General features: G+C 36.9%; 1 protein-coding gene across 1 annotated transcript in view; it reads left to right on the top strand.

Moving 5' to 3' along the window:
- Positions 1 to 21,539, top strand: part of ZBED9 (zinc finger BED-type containing 9) — a 25,648-nt gene extending 4,109 nt beyond the window's left edge. The window contains exons 2-4 of the mRNA XM_008063780.1: positions 13,721 to 13,868; positions 16,482 to 17,974; positions 19,361 to 21,539. Coding sequence (XP_008061971.1) covers positions 13,721 to 13,868; positions 16,482 to 17,974; positions 19,361 to 21,277 — 3,558 coding nt within the window. The 3' untranslated portion in view covers positions 21,278 to 21,539. The remainder of the gene's footprint in view (positions 1 to 13,720; positions 13,869 to 16,481; positions 17,975 to 19,360) is intronic.
- The last annotated feature ends 961 nt before the right edge of the window (positions 21,540 to 22,500 follow it).

Raw genomic sequence — 22,500 nt, 5'->3', positions numbered from 1 at the left:
TTCCTCCCTTCCCTGACTGTGTCTCAGGACTGCTGATCCCGCCCTTGTGCTATTGTAATTAATGTTCAGGTTCCCCTTATGAGTGAAAACATGTGGTATTTGGTTCTTTGTTTCTGTGGTAGATCCTTAAGAACTATTGTCTCCAACACCATCCAATTTGCTGAGAAAGTCCATGATTTAGTCCTTCTTTGTGGTTGCATAATATTCCATTATGTATATGTACGACATTTTTTTTATCCAGTCTACTTTCAGTGGGTGGCAGAGTTGGTTCCATGTTTTTGCTATTGTGAATGTGAGTGTGCAGGTGTCTTTTATAGAACGATTTGTGTTCCTCCGAGGAAGGTCAATTTCTAGTTCCTTTAAATATTGCCACACTATTTTCCATAGGGTTTGGACTAGTTTGCGTACCTACCAACAGTATAGGAGTGTCCCCTTTTCTCCTGGTCAGTGCCAGCATCTATTATTTTTTGATTGATTGTCTCTTTACTCTCTTGTTGGTTTCTTTTGCTTTGCAAAATCTTTTCGGTTTGATGAAGTCCCACTTGTCTATCTTATCTTTTATGGCATATGCTTTTGGGGATCTGATCAAGAATTGGTTGCCTACTCCAGTGTGCATAAGGATGTTGCCTGCATTTTCTTCTAAGATTATAAGCATCTTTTTTTTTATGAAAGAAGGGAAATGTTAAAATGGCAAAAACTGTGTATTTCTTTATAAGGCACTGTAAAATAAATGAAGGCATGATGATGAGCCAGAATCATCATCATGTTTCTCGTAGTGTCACTACATTTCTTGGAAAGTGCAAATGCTCCTTCACTTAAACTTCTAATGAAGATATCCTTCTATCCATGCCTTACCCTCTACTTATACCTCTTTCTAACAAGATACCATCACCTTTCTAAGGTAAAATCCTATGCTTAATGTAATATTTCTTTATTATTATTTTTTTTCTGAGTTGGAATCTTACTCTGTCGCCCAGACTGGAGTGCAGTGGCTGCTCCTGGCCACCGCAGCCTCGACCCGCTGGGCTCCGGCGATCCTTCCGCCTCAGCCTTCCAAGTAGCTGGAACTACAGGCGTGCGCTACCACGCCCGGCTGATTTTTTTGATTTGTTATAGAGATGAGGTCTCGCTAAGTTGCCCAGGTGGGTCTCGAACCCGCGGGCTCAGGCAATCCACTCACCTCAGCCTCCCAAAGCACACGATTACAGGCTGAGCCACCAAGCCTGGCTATATTTCTTTATTTAATGTCTTGTATTTTTACTAGAGTTGTTACAGTTTTACTAGTGCTCTGGTGACAAATGTGTAGCTTTTAAGTAATCTGCCCTTTGACCTTATTTTCTCCATAAATCCTGTTAGTTTTGGTGTCGTTTTTTGGAAAGAGTGTTTTTTTCATACATTCATATATTACATTACAGCACAGATGCCTCTACAGGCAGTTTCTCAATTCTAGTGCGGACAACTTTTTTCTTTTGTTTTTTAGTATTGTTTTTGGTTTTTTCTCCTTATAAAGATGTGTCTGTTATTTTAGAATTTCCTCTTCTAGCATTGTTGAAAAATATAGCTACTAGTAGGACGTGGTGTTTAATCAATTCTCCAGATAATGTTTAGGGTTATACCCTGATCATATTTAGTAGTTTTTCATGTGGCTCATAGTCCTGTTGAACGTTACTTTGCATAATTGTTTCTCATTTTTCTTGTTTTTGTGTGAATTCTGAAAGAAAGGGGAAATACACAGTGGCAGACACTTTTAACTACTAGCCCAGTATCTATTCCACCCATCTTTCTTGCTGACAAAATGTTGGTTAGTCATGCCTAAATAAATTATTTTCCAGTCTTCTATGTATTAGAGTTAACCTTGCAACATAGTTCTTGCCAAGGAGAAATAAGCATATTTTTTGTAGGATTTCTGGGGAAGCTTCTAATTTCCTGATAAAATAGGCCAGATGAATTTAATTCCATCTTTTTTCACTTTCCTGTCTTGAACATTAATATGATATCTATAACTGTGGTTGCTGTCTTGTGACCAGAAAGTGAAGATAAACATGAGGGTGAATACCTCAAGTTTAAGCATGGCAGAGCAGAAGTATAAAGGCAGCTAGGATCCCTGACAAAACTGTTAAGACAGAATCTGCCTTCTTCTAGACTTCTCATTGTGCAACAAAAATAAACCCCTGTTTGTTTAAACCACTATACGTTGGGTATTCTCACTTTCTTTTGGGAGGAGGAAGGGAGATGAGATGCTGTTTCTTTTCTTTTTAAAAAAAAATTTAGATTCAAGAGGTACAAGGGCACATTTGTGACATTGGTCATATTGTGAATTGGTGGGGATTGGATTTCAGGTGTTTCTGTTCCCCAAATAGTGAAGGTATTCTAACTTTCTAGGGAATACAGCAATATTTACTCTGGTTTTATAACCGAAAGTTTCTTTTCAGCATTTCAAAGTCAAACCCAGGAATTATACAGTGAAAGACAAGTGACTGTCATAACTAGTTTGAAGTAACTTCAGTTTTGTAATTTGTTATTGCCATCCTCCATTGCACATTTCAAACTTCTGTGGTAGAGGTAGAAGTAGAGTTATTCCTATTCCTTCTGAAATAAGACCCACCCATCTTGCTCTAGTCTTTTTGGTGGAAAAGTAGAGGAACCAAGAACCTAGATTTGTGTGTGTGTGTGTGTGTGTGGTGGTGGTGGTGGGGCAGGAATCAGCGATAGAATACATCATAATGAACTATATCCATATTTCTTAGTTTGTTCCAAGAGCTAGGAGTATGTATACTAAATTTATAGAATTGATGCAATTGTCTAATTATAAACAGCAGGTGGCCCTCTTTCCCAGATCCTGTTTTCCCACAGTTATAGAAATACTTGGGTAAATTGAAACTCATGCTATTATAAGGTACAAGTCAATCTAAGTAAGATACTGTATTAAACTCAGTGAAGTGAAGAACTTACCAATATACCAAAGGGAACTGACTCAACTGTTTCTGAATTTTGTTTTAGAATAAAATAGATTTGAGGTTTTTTTATATACTTTGTACATAGTACATTTATAACATGGTATCTAATTTTCAGAAAAGGAACATGAAACAAATTCTTTAAATTCCACCATGATGTTCTGATACAACTAGGCTTTCATTTCCTCCTATGTCACAAAATAGTAGCTTTTGGAAAATTCTGGTTTATGTGCTGTTTTGAGTTCAGTATCTATAGACATCTTCCAGCTATGCAGCAGAGTAAAGTCAACCATTTATGCCTTTTAAATCTTTTAACTATTTGAGCATCTTGGTCTGCCTGGTGAATCTGCATTATTAGAGTTTATGGTTCTGACCATATTTCCTCTCCACTGATTCCCTGGAAATAAAAATCAATATTATGGTCATATAATCTAAAATATTATAGTTCAGTGTTTAGTGGGCCAGGGAAATTTTGTCCACAGTGTCGTATGTTTTCAATACTAGCCACTGCACGTACCAAAATCATTTCAGAAACTTCTTTATTCAGTTGAGGATAAAATTTGGGAGACTAGGATGACAATACTAGAAACAAGATATTTTATCTCTGTGGATATTGCTAACAAATATAAAATCTTTGATCAACTATCTATTTTAAAGCAGAACATTTCTTTTTTTAGTTGGAGTCTCACTCTATTACCCAAGTTGGAATGTAGTGACACGCTTATGGCCCCTGCAGCCTCGACCTACTAGGCTCAGGTGATCCGCCTCAGCCTTCCAAGTAGCTGGAACCACAGGTGTATGCCACCACACCTGGCTAGTTGTTTTTATTTATTGTAGAGACGAGGTTTCACCAGGTTGCCCAGGCTTGTCTTGACCCCTGGACTCAGTCAGTCCTCTTACCTCCATCTCCCAAATTGCTGAGATTACAGGTTTAAACCACCATACCTGGCCAAAGCAGGACATTTCTGGTTTTGTTTTGTTTTGAGTCAGTGTCTCACTCTGTTGCCCAGGCTGGAGTGCAGTGGCATGCTCATGGTCACTGCAGCCTTGACATACTGGGCTCAGGTGATCCTTCTGCCTCAGTCTTCCAAGTAGCTGGAACTACAGGCACCTACCATCACACCTGGCTAATTTTTCTTGATTTATTGTAGAAATGAGGACTCTCCAAGTTGCCCAGTTCTCAAACTCATGGGCTCAGGCAATTCTCTCACCTTGGCCTCCCACAGTGCTGGCATTATAATAGGCATGAGCCACAGAGCCTGGCCTGCAGAACATTTTCACTAATACCTGAATGCTGATATGTCCTCTCTTTTTCTTTTTTTAAAGAGACAAAAAAAAATCATTACAGCTTTTAGCATTGGAAATGATGAGATGTCACTAATACACAAGTTAATACCTATATTACCTTTCCTAATCCAGGAAAAATTAGTAATTCTATTTTATTGTCAAAAAAGGCTAAGCTTTGGTTATTTAACCTTACTTAACTAGTGTTTCATTTCATTGTATACAAATAGGGAGCTGATAAACTTTAGCCAGACGGCTTAAATAAATTATGGCACACAGATCATGTATTTAATGAAAATTTGTGTTGTGACACAACTTCATTTAAGACTTGTAATTTAGATTGATCAATGAATAACAGTTCTAAAACATATTAAGAACTTACATGTGCATTATAATTGCTTTTGTACTTATTTCATGACAACTTCTTTTATAGTATCATTATGAACATAGAACTGCCATCATAATTGTTTTTCATTACTTTCTATTTCCATTCCAGTTTGTTACTGCTTGACATTGAAAATCTCAGCAGAAGCCTGGACATCAGTGAAGGCATCACTTTCAAACAATAAGACCTTACAGGCTGATTTTATTTTTCCTTATGCTAGATCCAGACAAACGTGTACTATAAACCAATAAGGAAAAAGACAGACGCTCTGATAGAAAAATCAACAAAGGACTTGAATAGATGCTTTGCAAAAACAAAAAGGATAATCAGTTAGCCAATAAAATTTTAAAGCAGTTATGCAATCTTATTAGTAATCAGACAGATGCACATTAAAACAACATGTGGTACCATTTTATTCCAGCCAGAATGTATTAAAAGTTTAAAAGTGCTGACATAACTAAGTTTTCGTGAGGATGTTGAGCTACTGGAACACTTACATACTACTGGTAGGAGTAAATTGTGTTACCATTTTGGAAATAACTACCATAGGTAACCATACTCCATGATCCTGCAGTCCTATCACAAAGTTTGCATCTAACAGAAACACATTTGAAAACATGTAAAAGAATATTTACAGCAGCACTATCATAATTGCCAAAAACTGTAAACAACTTAAATGCCTATTAAGAGTGTAAAGGAGCTGGGTGTGGTGGCTCAAGCCTGTAATCCCAGCACTTTGGGAAGCTGAGGTGAGAGGATTGCCTGAGTCCAGGGGTTTGAGACAAGCCTGGGCAACTTGATAAGACCTCATCTCTATGATAAATACACAAAAAATTAGCCAGGTGTAGTGGCTCATGCCTGTGGTTCCAGCTACTTGGAAGGCTGAGGTAGAAGGATTGTCTGAGCCCAGTAGGTCGAGGCTACGGTGGCCGTGAGTGTGCCACTGCACTCAGGCTGGGCAACAGAGTGAGACTCCAACTCTTAAAAAAAAAAGTGGAAAGGATATATGTTAGCTGTGGACTTGGAAAAAAAAATGTGGAAAAGATGAATATATTGTAATTTATACAATTGAATACTATATAACAACGAAAATTAATGAACAACTGCTACATCCAACCATGTGAATGAAATTTGCAAACATAATGCTAACCAAAGAAGCCAGACTAAACAATACATATTATATGATTCTGTTTATGTAAATTTGAAAAAGGAAAATAAATCTATGGTGATAGATGACAGAGTAGTAGTTATTGTTGCAGAAAAGGGTAGGCCACAAGGTAGTCTTCTGAGATGCTGGTAATGTTCTGTTTCTTGACCTAAGTGGTTCACTTTGTGGTAAATCACTGAGTTCTACACTTGTGAATCGTGCACTTCTAAGTTTATAATACTTCAATTATGTTAAAAAGGTTTATATTCCATTGTAATATCTCCTACATGATAAGTAGGGTACATGATAGCTAGGGCACATTCTTAAATTCATTTGTCATGTGAATAAAAAATACTGTTATAAAACCAAGTCCTCATGAGAGAAGTTTTCAGAACTAACCAAATCATAAATGCATAAATAAATTGAGGCTGCCCTAAGTTTTCACTTGCATTTTTCAAGTTAGATGCAGAGCATGAGTTGATTGGTTTTCAGCACCAGGATCCTGTATACTAGTAGATCAAATTATTTTCCTTTGCATGACAGATGATTCAAATGGCTGGTTGGAGCAATGTGGCTTCTTTTTTGTATATTTTTAAATTGATAATATAGCTGTGTGCAATATGACTTCTGTAAGTCTGTTTGCAAGAGAACAGGCTTGGCAGCAATGTGAGGTGGCCAGGCAACTTTCATTGTAAGTGGCACACTCAAGCAGGGCACCATACTCAAAGCCTCCAGTTCAAAAGTCAAAGTCTATTACTTTTTACTGTAAACTATACTTGCATAAATATAAATCAGAATTTCTGTTCTCAGGAAGATAATGGCTTTCTGTCTTTTTTTTTTTCTTCAAGGAACTTTTATTCTTTCTCACAGTACTAGAATTAATCATGGAGATGTGATTAATGCTAGAGGTTGCTATTCTCTTAAGCAGCTTTAGAAGATTATTGGCTATTGAATACATGCTTCTCAATTTACAATGGGGTTATGTCCTGAAAAATCCATTATAAATTGAAAATATCACAAGTTGAAAATGTGCTGACTAACCCTAACATCATATCTTAGTCTAGCTTACCTTCAATGTGCTCAGAACACTTAAATTAGCCTACAGTTGGAAAAAACCATCAAACACAAACGTATTTTATTATAAAGTGTTGAATATTGCATGTAATTTATTAAATACTGTACTAAAAGTGAAAAACAGAAACCTACTTTGTAGGTACTCAAAGTACAGTTTCTACTAAATGTGTATCACACTTTTGCATCTTCATAAAGTCAAAAAACTGTTAAGTTGAACCATTGTCAAGTCAGATTGTTGTTACTTAGGTTTATTAAGTGCCCACTAGATATCAAAATGGTGAAGGTTCAGAATAGATTATGCTTAACACATGCTTAATCCCGGTGTACACGTTGCTTAATTGGCTAACAAAGATCCACATGTAGAAATAAGTAAAAGGTCTGTAAGTCAGTGAAACCTCTCCTAGAGTTGTGTAACATACCGTAACATTTGTGTGTATATGTGAATGACATTGACACTTTAAACTTCATATTCAGACACCTTATTTCAGTAGAAGAAGTTACAGTAGGTTCATAAATACGGAGTTGCATAGATGGAAATGCCAGATAGGAACATTCAGTGTTCCTCCTAATAAACTACCAAACAGTGAGCTATTAAGACACCTTTTTGGATTACTACAAGATTCCGCTATTATACACTGACTGCAATTTCTAGGTTTGGCACAAATATTGTGTGGTGTGACAACTAAATTTACAGGCCCATATTTTGCAAAGATTTAGTAAATTAACTTAAATAATTGCTCAATAAGGAATACACTAGAGATTTAGATAAGTTCTTCTGATTTCCCAAGGAGGTGAAACGTAATCAAACAGCAGTGTAATAAACGGTGTCATGTGGATAATATGGAGGTAAACATACTTTTATATGAAAGGTAGTATTAGGCTAGGCGTTGTGGCTTACATCTGTAATCCCAGTGCTTTACTGAGCCCAGAGGTTTGAGACCAGCCAGGGCAACTTGGGGAGACCTCATCTCTACAAAAAAAAAAAAATTAGCCAGGCATGAGACTCAATAAATAAACAAATAAGTAAGGAAAGGTAGTATTTATTTTAAGCCTTCTCTTAACCACTAGTCAATTGGACTCACCTCAGGTTGTACTGGTTCATATGTTTTTCTTTTCCTTCCTCCCTTCCATTCATCAGGGTCTCACTCTATTGCTTAGGCTGGAGTACAGTGGTATGATCATGGCTAACCATGACCTCCAGATCCTGGGTTCAGGCGATCCGCCAACCTCCACCTCCTAAATTACTGAGATTACAGGCATGAGCCACTGTGCCTAGCCTGTTTTTCATTTAAAATAGTTCACATTGCTGGGCTCAGTGGCTCAGCCTGTAATCCCACGCCTTTGGGAGGCTGAGGTGCGTGGATTGCCTGAGCCCGCAGGTTCGAGACCCACCTGGGCAGCGAGAACCTATCTCTACAATAAATCAAAAAATCAGCCGGGCGTGGTAGCGCATGCCTGTAATTCCAGCTACTTGGAAGGCTGAGGTGGAAGGATCGCCGGAGCCGGGCAGTTCGAGGCTGTGGTGGCTGGGAGCGGCCACTGCGCTCCAGTCTGGGCGACAGAGTGAGACTCCAACAAAAAAAAAAAAAAACCACAAATAAAATAGTTCACATTGAACTATTTATAAAACTACTTTTCAAGTTAAAACTATTTCAGCTATAATGACTTTTATTCTGAATATTCCTACCGGATAAACTTATTTGTAACCACTGATCTTTCTTTTTTACTCTTTTCTTTACTTAACCATATTGCTAGTAAATAAGATTCCAAGAGAAATCACCTGCCAATAATAATACGAAGAAGTCAGCAGAACCCTGGGAAACTGAGGAACAGCCAACCAGCTATTGCTCACTGAAGTGAATTCTGAGATTACTAATAATCATTATTACTAGGTAATAATGACATACAGCAAGTGTAGATATCTGTGCAACCTAGAACCCCAAATGTAAAGTCAATAGAAAATTTCTACCTGCTATCTTAGGAAAAACAAAACTAATTGCTTATGTATGAAAATAAAATGGTTAAAACATATGAACTTCATATGTAAAAGTAAGCATGAAAGAATTGCTAGGAAAAATTTGAAATAGAAGAGGGAAATAGCCTTAACCTAGATACTAACATACTGTAAAGCCTCTTTAGGTAAAACTATGCTATTGGCACATGAGTAGATTGATCAGTGAAACCATAGAAGTACAAAGGTACCAAGTGTTTATGAAAATTTAGTGTTTAAATCATGTGTCTCTTACCAAATAATTGGGGAAATGATGAATTTAAATAAATGGCGTGAGGACAAAAGGATAGCCACTGTGAAAAGAAACACATTAGCTCCATATTTCACACCATATACCTGAATAAACTTTGTGTTAGATTACTATTTAAAATTTTAATCATACAAATAAAAACACAAGAAAGTCAAAATAATAAATTGGTGAGAATATTTGCAAAATATATCATGGATAGAAGTGAATTTCCTGACAGAAATGTGACAAAAAATGGTCAAAAGACATGAGTAGTTTTCACAAATTTTTTTTTCAAAAGGCTTTTAAGTGATGACAAGATGTTCAATCATCAAAAATGCAACTCAGGCTGGGCGCAGTGGCTCACGCCTGTAATCCCAGCACCTTGGGAGGTGGAGGCAAGAGGATTGCCTGAGTCCAGGGGCTTGAGCCAAGGGACTGGGCAACTTGGGAGACCTTGTCACTACAATAAGTGAAAAAATTAGCCGGGCGTGGTGGTGCATGCCTGTGCCTCCAGCTACTTGGAAGACTGCGGCAGAAGGATCACCTGAGCCCAGCAGGGAGAGGCTATGGTGACTGTGAGCATGCCACTGCACTATTCCAGCCTGAATGACAAAATAAGACTAAAGCTCATTAAATAAATAAATGCAACTCAAAACTCCACTGAGGTGCCATTTATCACTTATCAGATTGGCAAAAATTCAAAAGCTTGACAACACATTCTATTGGCTTAACTGGGAACACAAAGTCCTTTCATATATTGGTAGTGATAGCACAAAATGGTGCAACCCCTACAAAGGGGATTTTGGCACCATCCAGCAAACCTATTTATGTATTTACCCTTTGGCCCAGCAATATCACTTCTGGGAATCTATTTATTTGCTTGTTTTTTGAGCCTGAGTCTCTGTTGCCCAGGCTGGAGTATGGTTGCACACTCATGGCCACCACAGCCTTGACCTGCTGGGCTTAGGCAGTTCTTCCATCTCAGCCTTCCAAGTAGCTGGAACCACAGGTGCGAACCACCCCACCTGTCTAATTTTTTGATTTATTGTGGTTACGAGTTCTTGCCAAAGTTCCCGGGCTGGTCTTGAGTCTCTGGGCTCAGGCAGTTCTCTTGCCTCTGCCTCCCTTAGTGCTGGGATTACAGGCATGAGCCACTGTGCCCAGCCAGGGAATTTACTTTGAAAATGCTTGTTTACAAATAAGAGACAGCCAGTTGTGATGGCTTACGCCAATAATTCCAGCACTTTGGGAGGCAGAGGTGAGAGGATTGTCTGAGTCCACGAATTCGAGACCAGCCTGGGCAACTTGATGAGACCTCATTTCTACAATAAATCAAAAAATTAGCTGGGTGTGGTGGCACATGCCTGTAGTTCCAGCTACTTGGAAGGCTGAGGTGAAAGAATCACCTGAGCCCTGCAGGTCTAGGCTGTGGTGGCCGTGAAAGTGCCACTGCATTCCAGCCTGGGCGACAGTGAGATTCTAACTCAAAAACAACAACAACAAAAATCAAATAAGAAACAACACAGATGTAGTTTCTTATTTCAATTTTCTTTGTAAAAGCAAAATACTGTAAATAATGTAAATGTCCATTTATATAAGAGTGATTGAATAAACTATGGCACAACAATATGATCCTATGGAGACTTAACAAAGAATGAGAAAGGTGTATGTGAACTAGTAGGCAATGGTTTTCAGATAATATGTTTATATTAAGTGAAAACAAAAGGATGTGAACTAGTATAATATATGAAAGAAAATAAATAAGTATACTCACATGCTTGTATTCAATTTGTATATATGCACGCATATAGAAATATGCACACACACACACACACACATATATATATATATATACATGCCAACGTATGTATATATATATGTGTATATATAATGATTTTTACTTATTTTTGCAAAAACCATCAAGTGAAGAAACTGGTTTTTTATGGGAATGAATGAGAGTAGAATGCAAGCTTCTTTTTTTTTTTGAGTCGGAATCTCACTCTGTTGCCCAGGCTGGAGTGCAGTGGTATGCTCACAACCACTGCAGCCTTGATCTGCTGGGCTCAGGCCATCCTGCTGCTTCAGCCTTCCAAGTAGCTGGAACTACAGGTGCATGCCACCACGACCAGCTGATTTTTTAATTTATTGATGAGCTTTTGCGAAGTTGCCTAGGCTGATCTCAAACGGGTTCAGGCAATCCTCTCGCCTCCTCCCAAAAGTTCTGGAATTACAGATGTGAGCCTTCACAACCAGCAGAACGCAGGCTTTATGAATATGTGGAAGATTTATTTGAATACATATCTTGACTTTTTGATACTATAAATGTTTTAATTATTTAACAATATATTAAATTCAAAATGATTAAACAAACAAGTGAATTCATATCAAATTAATAACAATTCATGTGACTTGGACATAGTATTATAAGTATATATTTAGGATACAGTCTGTGACATATAAATCTGCAAGGCATTGAGTTTTACTTCGAAGGTAGGTGATTATAAGTGTTGTACAGCGTAAAGTGCTTTAATTTTGAAAGTTTTGTGTTTATTGTGGGCTAGAGTAAATAAATAAATATTCAATTGTTTTTGGACTGGATTTTTTTCCACTATGGGAAAAGGAGATACAAATATGGAATGTTGAAAGGTAAGGAAAACTATGTTGTTGAATTGAATTCATTATATTTTAAAAAGTGTACTTACCAACTCTATCCATAAAAAAGCTTAGAGGCAATGATGCCTTATTAACAGTGAGTATTCCTACCCAGTCTTTGTTATGAAACATTGTTACCCTGTAAAACGAATCAAGACTTACTGGAAAAAATAGTTGAACTATATCTGGAACAGGCAAAATACAGTGTGGTCCCTGAATTGTGTGTTTTTATAAAGTGTGAATGTGTGAAAAATATAGTCGTGTCAGAACGATGTAGGCGCCAGCTTTAGGAGGTTTACACTGACCAGATTTGAGACAGTTTGAGTATCAAAGTGACTAAGGATAGAATATATTAAAATAAGTCTATAGTGATACTATAAAAAACAAGCAAACAAACCCAGACTGATAAAGGAGGAGAGATGGAAAGTGCTTTCCAGAAAATTGTTAGTAGTCAATGTAGAAGGAATTATAAAAGTAAGCTAACACTTTGCAACCTCCCATATAAAAACAGATTTAGGCAAGTATCAATGAATGCTGAAACTATTGGAGATTAAGATATTCACATAGTCCCAAATTATTATCCCATAGATAACTTAATTACAATGGGACAAACATATTTTTTGAATGGATAGATCTACTAGTCGCCATCTTAGCTAAGTGGTCAAATTTAGCACGATCAACAATGAAATAATCTGATAGAATGTGCCCTGTGATGTACAATAAGTACACATCACATACATAGTATTGTTCCAGAAATGTCCAACCAGAATCTGTGAAGAAACAATCAGATATATGTCTTTTTTTTTAATCAATATTTTTTACTGTGGGATACAGTTAAGGGTACTGTGGGGTACAGTTAAGGGTTAGGTATACAAATATGCTTCGTTCAGGCACTCTTGTTGATAAGAGGTGTCTCCCCATCAGATATATGTCTTATGTGGGATATTTTATAAGACAACTGGCTCTGAATTCAAAATTCAGTGTCATTTTTAAAAAGGCAAGAAACTGACCTGGTGTGGTGTCTCACAGGTGTAATCCCAGCCCTTTGGGATGCTGAGCTGGGAGGACTGATTGCTTGAGCCCAAGAGTTGGAGACAGGCCTGGGCAATATAGTGAGGCCTCATCTCTACCTCCAAAAAACAAAAATTGGCCAGGCATGGTGTGTGCACCTGTAGTCCCAGTTACTCCAGAGGGTGAGGTGGGAGGTTTGCTTGAGCCCAGGAGTTAGAGACTGGTGAGCTGTGATTGAGCCACTGCATTCTAATCTGGGTGACAGAGTGAGACCCTGACTCAAAAAAAAAAAAAAAAAAAAAAAAAGGAAAAGAAAACTTTTAAATGAAAAGAAGTGAAGGAGACATAACTAAAAATGATGTATAAAACATTGGATCATGGGTTTTTAAAAGATCATAAAATTTTTGAGACAGTTGGAATTTGGGTTATAAACCATATACTGGGTGATTAGTGTTAGGAGAGGTTAATGTTTTCCTTTCCACCCAACAGTTATCCAACTTGGGTGGACTTTTTTTTTATCCATAACACATTAGACTAATGTTTTCCACATGTGACCTAAAACAACTGTCAGATTCCTTCCTGGGTTAAACAGCTCATTAGTTTGTATTAGATATTTGTATTTCCTTCTCACCCGCACCCAATATTTTATTTTAATTAGCCACATTGAAACTCATTTACAGTTTCCTTTCAATTACCACAATTTAGGAGCTATTACTTTAATGCATTTCTATTATTACTTCCAAACACAGAAACCTGAGGAATGTATTTCAACAATCAGTTTCTGTTGTGTGGTTCTGATTTTATGAGTCCCAGCATTTTTCATTTCTCTCTTTGTTCTATTTTGCACTCCTAAGAATTCAATGGACTGATTTATTTTTCTTATATTGTATTTTAGTGAAAGAGTGTTTTGAGGTGTAGCTATGGCAAACCATAATTATTATATTGGTTACCAAATGTACCTATTTGTCTACAGGTCCCACAGGGCACATGTGGGGAGGGAATTCCTGTGGAAGAAATGACCCCTCTGGATTCTGCAGAGGAATCCTTAGGCACCCAGCCTCACTGTATGGAAGACAGAATGGAATGTGAATCTCCAGAGCCATACCTGCTTCAAGATAATGGTGAGAATAATTTAATTCTGGGAAAGGGTATGAGATTTGGGAGAAAGAAGGATCTAATCTTTGAAAAGTTATCAAACTTCATTCCATTTCAGCTTCTACTAAATGTAGCTGAAGGAAAGGTCAACCAGTATAGTGTGATGTTATTAGAAGAGTTGAATTTTTTATTTTATTTTTTTGAGTTAGAGCCTCACTCTGTCACACAGGCTAGAATGCAGTGGTGCACTCACAGCCACCACAGCCTTGACCTGCTGGGCTCAGGCAATCCTTCTGCCTCAGCCTTCCATGTAGCTGGAACTCCAAGTGTGTGCCACCATGCCTGGCTAATTTTTTTATTTATTGTAGAGATGAGGTCTTGCCAGTTTGCCCAGGCTGGTCTCGAACCCACTCTCACCTCAGCCTCCCAATGTGCTAGGATTATATGCGCGCCCAGCCAAAAGAGTTCAATTAAACAGGCGATAATGTCAAAAATAGTTGAACACAAGATTTTTTCTGTGGATACTTTGCGATGAAGTTGATAAATACCGGTGGACAAATCAGAGATACCTCTGTACGTAAATGTTGAACACTTGTCATTGTAGCTGTAGGTCCTGTTATTATAGCCTCTGCCCCCAGTTTTTGTCACATAATGACTCTGTAGGACTTGGAAATACTATTTAAAAATTCTGCTGAAGAATATGACTGAAGGCTGTGTCCACAAGTATTCTAAGGTTTGTGTAGTGGAGGTGGGAGCACAGCCAGGCCTAGTTCTGGAGCAGGTGTATTTTCCATTTAAAAAGAGTTAAGTAGGCCAAGCTCATGGCTCAGCCTGTAATCCCAGCACTTTGGGAGGCTGAGGTAAGTGAATCTCCTGAGCCCGCGGGTTCGAAACCCACCCGGGCAACTTGGTGAGACCTCATCTCTACAATAAATAAAAAAAATTAGCCAGGTGTGGTAGCACACGCCTGTAGTTCTGGCTACTTGGAAGGCTGAAGCGGAAGGATCATGGGAGCCCAGCAGGTTGAGGCTGCAGTGACCGGGAGCATTCCACTGCACTCCAGCCTGGGTGACAGAGTGAGACTTCAACTCAAAAAAAAAAAAAAAAGGCACCCAGGAAGTAAAAAAAAAAAAAAAAGCACCTGTGAAGTAAAAAGAGTTAAGTATAATGGATACTTAACTGGTTTTTCTCCTCCTATAGCCCTAGCCTTTTTAAATATCCTGCTCATACTAGATTTATTAACATTGATTCTACTAACTTCTGGGCTCATAGTTTCCTGGTTCTCATTTACATTGCCTTATACTTCTTTCCTCTTCCTAATTTATTCTTGCTTATTTTTCTTTTCTGCATAGCATGGTACAGAATGGATCAGCAGGGAAAGAAATGCTATCCATGTAATTGTCTTTTCAGTTGCATTTTGAAACCACCATGAGTATTGTCTTTATAAAATTAATTAGTGAATTTTTACTGAATACTTGAATGTAGTAATGTATTAGATAATATGAAAGATACTAGAGAAATAAGTGATCTCTGTTTCTTTAGAAACTTACAATCTCGTTAAATCTACTTATGAAACAGTTAAAGAACAGAGTGCTATAGTGTTAACTTGTATTGTGAATAGATCTGTTTTCCAGGAAAGAATTCACTGTTAGCTTAAATTTAATAATCAAGGAAGTTGTATTGGGACAGTGGAGGGTTAACTGAAGCCAAAACACACAGTAATATATCATTAATTTTAATTTAGTTTTCTAAATTGAGAATATTTGAGATTATTTAAATTTACTAGTTCATTATTTGGTTTGCAGATTGGTAGTATAAATAATGTTGACTTAAAAGAAAATATTTTTTCCAAGCGGCTATGAGACTATCTGGAGATGATATGCTAGTTTCAAGTTATTCTTTTTGATTTTTTCAAAATAGTTTCCTTAACACTTAGTAAGCCAAGTGTGAAGTACTGTGTTTCTATTATGAATATTCTAAATATTTTTAATATCCTTAAGTCAGAGATTTTTCACTAGTTCAGATGCATCTGCTGCTCTTACTTTATTAAAATTAATAATAAAGATATTTGTACAGAGTTTATAGTTTCACAAGCCCCAAAGGGGAGCTGGTATAAAAATATTGTGTTGGAACCCTAAATTGTACCCTACATCTTTAAAATATAAATAAATAAATAATGTTGGAGCATAAGCCACAATTGTTGGTATAACAGCCAACTTAACTGAATAAAAAAGATAATGTTATATACTCAGGGAACTCTTTAAATGTGTATTATTGTATTGGTGAGGTTTCTCTAGCCAAAAAAAAAAAAAAGTTATTTTATAGTAAATAAATAAATAAATACATTAGTTTGCATCTTGTTTTACGTAAAACAGTGCTTCTTCCCTGAATACTGCTCTGGAAAGTCATGCCCTGGCTTTCTACTCTTACTGTATATGAACTTTTTGTTCCTGGCTAGAGTTCTTTGTTTATTCTCTCTTCATTCCATCAAGGTTGTACTCCCTAGCCAAAATGATATCCCCCTTTTGTGTGTTCATAGCCCTTACTTGCACCCCAAGCACTACTGGCTATTTAGACAATGTATATATTTTAAATTATATTCCCAAACATTCTAACTGATTTTCTCCTTTACATTATAGGGTCATTTTTGTGGCTTTCCATGTCTCAAAACATGGGTGATGATAACCTTAGCAGCTTAGATACTAGTGAAGCAGAAATTGAACCAGAAGACATGAGAGAAAAATTCTTCAGAAGCTTAGCAGTTTTACTAGAAAACAAAAGTAATAATACTAAGATATTTTCTAAAGCAAAGTACTGTCAGTTGATAAGGGAAGTGAAAGAAGCTAAAGCTAAGGCAAAAAAGGAATCAGTTGACTACCGTCGCTTGGCTAGGTTTGATGTGATCCTTGTACAAGGAAAAGAGAAGCTGATTGAGGCTGTAAATGGGGAAACAGACAAAATACGGTATTACTTACACAGTGAGGACCTATTTGACATTCTCCATGATACACATCTCAGCATTGGACATGGTGGACGCACTCGCATGGAAAAAGAATTGCAAGCAAAATATAAGAACATCACAAAAGAAGTTATAATGCTATACTTGACACTCTGTAAACCATGCCAACAGAAAAATTCAAAACTCAAGAAAGTTCTAACATCAAAACCAATTAAGGAAGTTAATTCAAGATGCCAAGTAGATCTTATAGACATGCAATTGAATCCTGATGGGGAGTATAAATTTATCATGCATTATCAAGACCTTCGTACAAAGTTAAGTTTTTTGCGGTCATTAAAATCTAAAAGGCCTAAGGAAGTTGCACATGCTCTTTTAGATATTTTTACAACTGTTGGCACACCCAGTGTCCTACAATCTAACAATGGGAGTGAATTTTCAAGCCAGATTGTCAGTGAACTTAGTAATATTTGGCCAGAATTGAAAATTGCCCATGGGAAGCCTCTGACCTGTCAAAGCCAAAGTTTGAGAGAACAGACTAGTGAGGACATTCAAAAGAGGATTTTCTCCTGGATGCAAACTAACAACTCATCACACTGGGCTGAATTTTTGTGGTTCATTCAGATGACCCAAAATCAACCCTTTCACAGAGGCATGCCACAGACTTCATGTGAAGGTGCATTTTGTTCTGAAACTAGCCTGGGCTTGTCCCATTCTCAGTTAACTGAAGAACTCGTTGCCAGCCTGCACACAGAAAATGAATTAGATCAGGCCAACAAAGAGTTAGAAAATACTCTAAGAGCCAATTATGAAGAAGACATTGAGACTGGAACAGATAGTAGTGATATTGAAGAGAATCCTTCTACTACTCCTACATTGGCTGGAAAAAGCCCTTCTGAGAGCAGACTAAGATTTTTATCCTGCGTAGTTTGTGCAAAAGAGTGCACAGGTGCTAATAGTTGTATATCATGCGATGGAAATATCCATGCAATCTGTGGAGTGCCCTGGCAACATGAGTCTGAGGACTGTGGTCAGCAAATAACTTGTAGTCTTTGCTATGAAACGAGTACGATGAAAAGGAAACATGATGAGATTCAAAGAAGTTTGCCTGTTCAACCTTCCAAAATGCTAAAGCCGTCAGAGACATCGTTTTCACCACACAAAGTAGGAGATTGGGTAAGAGTTTGAATATCTATCTGCTGTAGGTAAAAGCCGGGGAAGAGCCTTATTACACTTTGCTGTGATGATGATGAATAAGAATTATTTCACATAGTATACAAATGCACATTTTGACTACTTTAAATATATTTTCCCCAAAGAAAGGCTAATTACTTTTAATACCTCCTTCACCTTTTTTTTTCAAGTTTAAAGTTACAACCTTTAACCTTTAATGCCACATTTATTGTTCTGGGTGTAATGAATAATATCTCTTTTACCCCTTTCTTATGTCAGGCATTTCTTGGGGGAATGAGAAGGCCAAGACTGAGGGGATAAATAGTGTGTATGAAGGTATGTTTCTACAGGAGGATGAATTTAGTAAAATTTGAATTGAATGTTACTTTGTTTCAGACATGTGAGTTTAGGTGGGGAGGTAAGCAATGAAAGGACATTATGAGGCAAGTGAAGAAATATTGCTGGATGTGATGGCTCACGCCTATATTCCCAGCACTTTGGGAGGCTGAGACAGGATTGCCTGAGCCCAGAGGTTCAAGAACCAGCCTGGGCAACTTGGTGAGATCTTATCTCTACAATAAATTAAAAAAATTAACTGGACATGGGAACACATGCCTTTAGTTCCAGCTACTTGGAAGGCTGAGGTGGAAGGATTGCCTGAGCGCAGCCAGTTGAGGCTGCCACTGCATTCTAGCCTTGACGACAGAGTAAGACTCCAACTCCAAAAAAACAAAAAAAAGTGAAGAAGTATTTAGGAGCTGTGGGGTATGATAAATTTGGTAGGAAGATGTGGGTTTGTGTTGGGGAAAAGTTCAGTTTTGGAATTTAAATGGAAGCATTAAATAGGGCCAGAAGGATTTTAAGTTAACAAGTTCCATGAGGTAGAGTTAATGTCTGAAATATGGAGGATACACATGATTTGGACTCGTGGTACCCAAAGTGATCTGCAGACTAATACTGGTCTTTAAACTATTTTTACGAATTCATAATGAAGTAAGTATAAAAACTAAGAGGTATTTAGAAACATTTATAACAATTTTACATTGCTGCAATATCCAAGCACGTAATTAATGGACTCATCTTACTGAATAGAGTATGAATCAGTTTGGGTTTTGTTAAACTCTCAGGGTGAGTCACATGTGGGAGTTACACACTGGTCAAATATAATAGGTTCACATTACAATGTGTGATACTTTATGCTTAGTTTATCAGCTATCACCCAAAGAAATATAAAATTCTAAGAAAATGTAAGCATTTATTTATTTTTATAACTTAATTTTAAAGTAACTTTTTGTTTTTAATCGACTAGTTTTTAATTTGTGGTTTAACATTATTAGCTAAAGGAAGGAAATAAAATTTGTATTGTTTATTTTTAATCCTAATTGCCAGGTGACAAAACAAGCTTCAATGGACTTTTTTGTTAAGAAAAGACATACCTTTTCTGAATACAGCAGTGATCATAAAATCAATAGTAACAATAGAAGGCAACCTGAAGAAAGGAAAACCAAAAGAATTCGTACTACTTTTACTCGGAAATACGATCCTTCATATATTGAATTTGGTTTTGTAGCTATAATTGATGGTGAAGTGCCAAAACCACAGTGTATCATTTGTGGAGATGTACTGGCTAATGAAGCAATGAAACCATCAAAACTTAAGCGACATTTATATTCAAAACATAAAGAAATTAGTTCACAACCAAAAGAATTCTTTGAAAGAAAGAGTAGTGAATTAAAAAGCCAACCAAAGCTGGTGTTCAATGATTCTCATATAAATGTTAGTGCTTTGCGGGCATCGTATAAAGTAGCACTTCCAGTTGCTAAGTCTAAAACACCATACACAATTGCCGAGACACTGGTGAAAGACTGCATCAAGGAAGTTTGCTTGGAAATGTTGGGTGAATCTGCAGCCAAGAAGGTAGCTCAAGTACCACTTTCCAATGACACCATAGCTCGACGTATTCAGGAACTGGCTAATGATATGGAAGACCAACTTATAGAACAAATAAAGCTAGCAAAGTATTTTTCTTTGCAACTTGATGAATGCAGAGACATTGCGAACATGATTATTCTTTTAGTCTATGTGAGGTTTGAACATGATGATGATATAAAGGAAGAATTCTTTTTTTCTGCCTCTTTGCCTACAAACACAACTAGTTCAGAACTGTATGAAGCTGTGAAGAATTACATTGTTAACAAATGTGGTTTGGAATTTAAGTTTTGTGTAGGAGTATGTTCTGATGGTGCAGCTTCAATGACAGGAAAACATTCTGAAGTGGTTACTCAGATAAAGGAACTTGCACCGGAATGTAAAACAACACATTGCTTCATTCATCAAGAAAGTCTTGCTATGAAAAAAATATCAGCTGAACTAAATAGTGTGCTTACTGACATAGTAAAAATTGTGAATTACATAAAATCTAATGCATTAAATTCAAGATTATTCTCTTTATTATGTGATAATATGGAAGCTGATCATAAGCAGCTATTACTGCATGCTGAGATACGGTGGTTGTCACGGGGAAAAGTTCTGTCAAAAATGTTTGAAATACGAAATGAACTCTTAGTGTTTTTGCAAGGCAAGAAACCTGTTTGGTCCCAACTTTTTAAAGATGTGAATTGGACAGCCAGACTTGCTTACCTTTCTGATATCTTCAGTATTTTTAATGATCTTAACGTTTCTATGCAAGGAAAGAATGCAACATGTTTTTCAATGGCAGATAAGGTTGAAGGACAAAAACAAAAGTTAGACGCTTGGAAAAACAGAATTTCTACAAATTGTTATGATATGTTTCATAATTTAACAACAATTATAAATGAAGTAGGTAATAATCTTGATATTGCACATCTGCGAAAAGTTATCAGTGAACATCTTACAAATTTGTTAGAATGTTTTGAATTTTATTTTCCATCAAACGAAGATCCACGCATAGGAAACTCATGGATCCAAAATCCATTTCTTTCATTAAAAGGTAATTTAAATTTAACTGTAACTCTACAGGATAAGTTGTTGAAGCTGGCAACTGATGAAGGATTGAAAACAAATTTTGATAATACAGCATCACTTCCTTCATTTTGGATAAAAATTAAAAATGAGTATCCTGAGCTTGCTGAGATTGCTTTAAAATCTCTTCTTCTATTTCCCTCAACATATCTCTGTGAGACCGGGTTCTCTACTTTAAGTGTTATTAAAACAAAACATAGAAACAGTTTAAATATACACTATCCCTTGAGAGTAGCATTGTCGTCAATCCAACCTAGATTAGACAAATTAACAAGCAAGAAGCAAGCTCACTTATCACATTAAAAACTTTAAATATTGCTATATAAGGTGCATATAGGCATTGAGTGTGAGGAATTTGCTATTTCACTTTAAACTTTCTGTCCACTTAAAATTATGGAAGTAAAAATAGTTATAAGTGAAATAGCTTATTCTATATAAACTGCCTATATGTGCACTTTCAATGAAGAATGTTTACAATTTTTATAATCTTTTATTTTTTCTTGTTATACTTATCATATCTATTAAATAGAATTTAAGACTGTTGGTTCTAAAATTAAAGAATTTGGTACTGTATTTTGTATGTCTTTTTTATTATTGTATTTTATTAACGTGTTAAGATTGTAGGACAGTTTCAGAATGAGGAGTGATTTCTTTGAAGGGAAGTGAATTCAAGGGGTAAGATTAGAATTTAAATGCAAGGGAGGGGCTCAGTAAAATAAGTTTGCCAAGTTGATCAAGGGTGATTAGGTCAGTTAAGTTTGTTTTGTAGATGCATGTTTAGACAGAGTGTGTGAGTAAGGTGGAGTGTTATAGTGGGTGTTATGGCTTTAGATTTCCTATTAGTAAATTCTGATTTTATAAGAGTGGCAGATTGTGCCATAGTGACAAGTTTATATTAGAAGGTTTTTAGACTTTACCAGAACTGATTGCCTTTAATGTGCTCTGTGACAAAGTCAGGTATTATTGGTAACTTAAGTAGATTTAACAACCTCTATTATTGTTTGGAGGCGATTTAGAAAAATGCCACACATACCTGCTCTTGTGTCTGTGTACTCACTTAAAATGACTGAAAACAAATTACAGCACAAGGCAGGTCCTTTAGAGTAACAACACACCGGGATCCTCGAAGAAAATGTCTTTTCCTACACAGGGCAGCAACTTACAGTGCTTTTTTCAAATAATGTAACACTCAGAGTTAAAGGAAAGATATTTTAGTGATACAAAATGTCACTAATAATTTAGGCTAAAGTTTTAAGGATCCCCAAAATCTGGCCGGGTGTGGTGGCTCGTGCCTGTAATCCCAGCACTTTGGAAGGCCAAGGTGAGAGGATTGCATGAGCCCAGGGATTCAAGACCAGCCTGGGCAACTTGGTGAGATCTCGTCTCTACAATAAATCAAGAAAAATTAGTCAAGTGTGGTGACACACGCCTGTAGTTCCAGCTACTTGGAACACTAAGGTGGAAGGGTCACCTAGCTCAGCAGGTGGAGGGGCGAGGCTGCGGTGGCCATGAACATGCCACTGCAC

The sequence above is a fragment of the Carlito syrichta genome, unplaced genomic scaffold (genome assembly GCF_000164805.1).
Source record: "Carlito syrichta isolate Samal-C Ts95f unplaced genomic scaffold, Tarsius_syrichta-2.0.1 Scaffold307028, whole genome shotgun sequence".
Classification (NCBI taxonomy): Eukaryota; Metazoa; Chordata; class Mammalia; order Primates; family Tarsiidae; genus Carlito; species Carlito syrichta.
The sequence above is the reverse complement of the archived record's forward strand: the minus strand, read 5'-3'. Positions and strand labels throughout refer to the sequence as shown.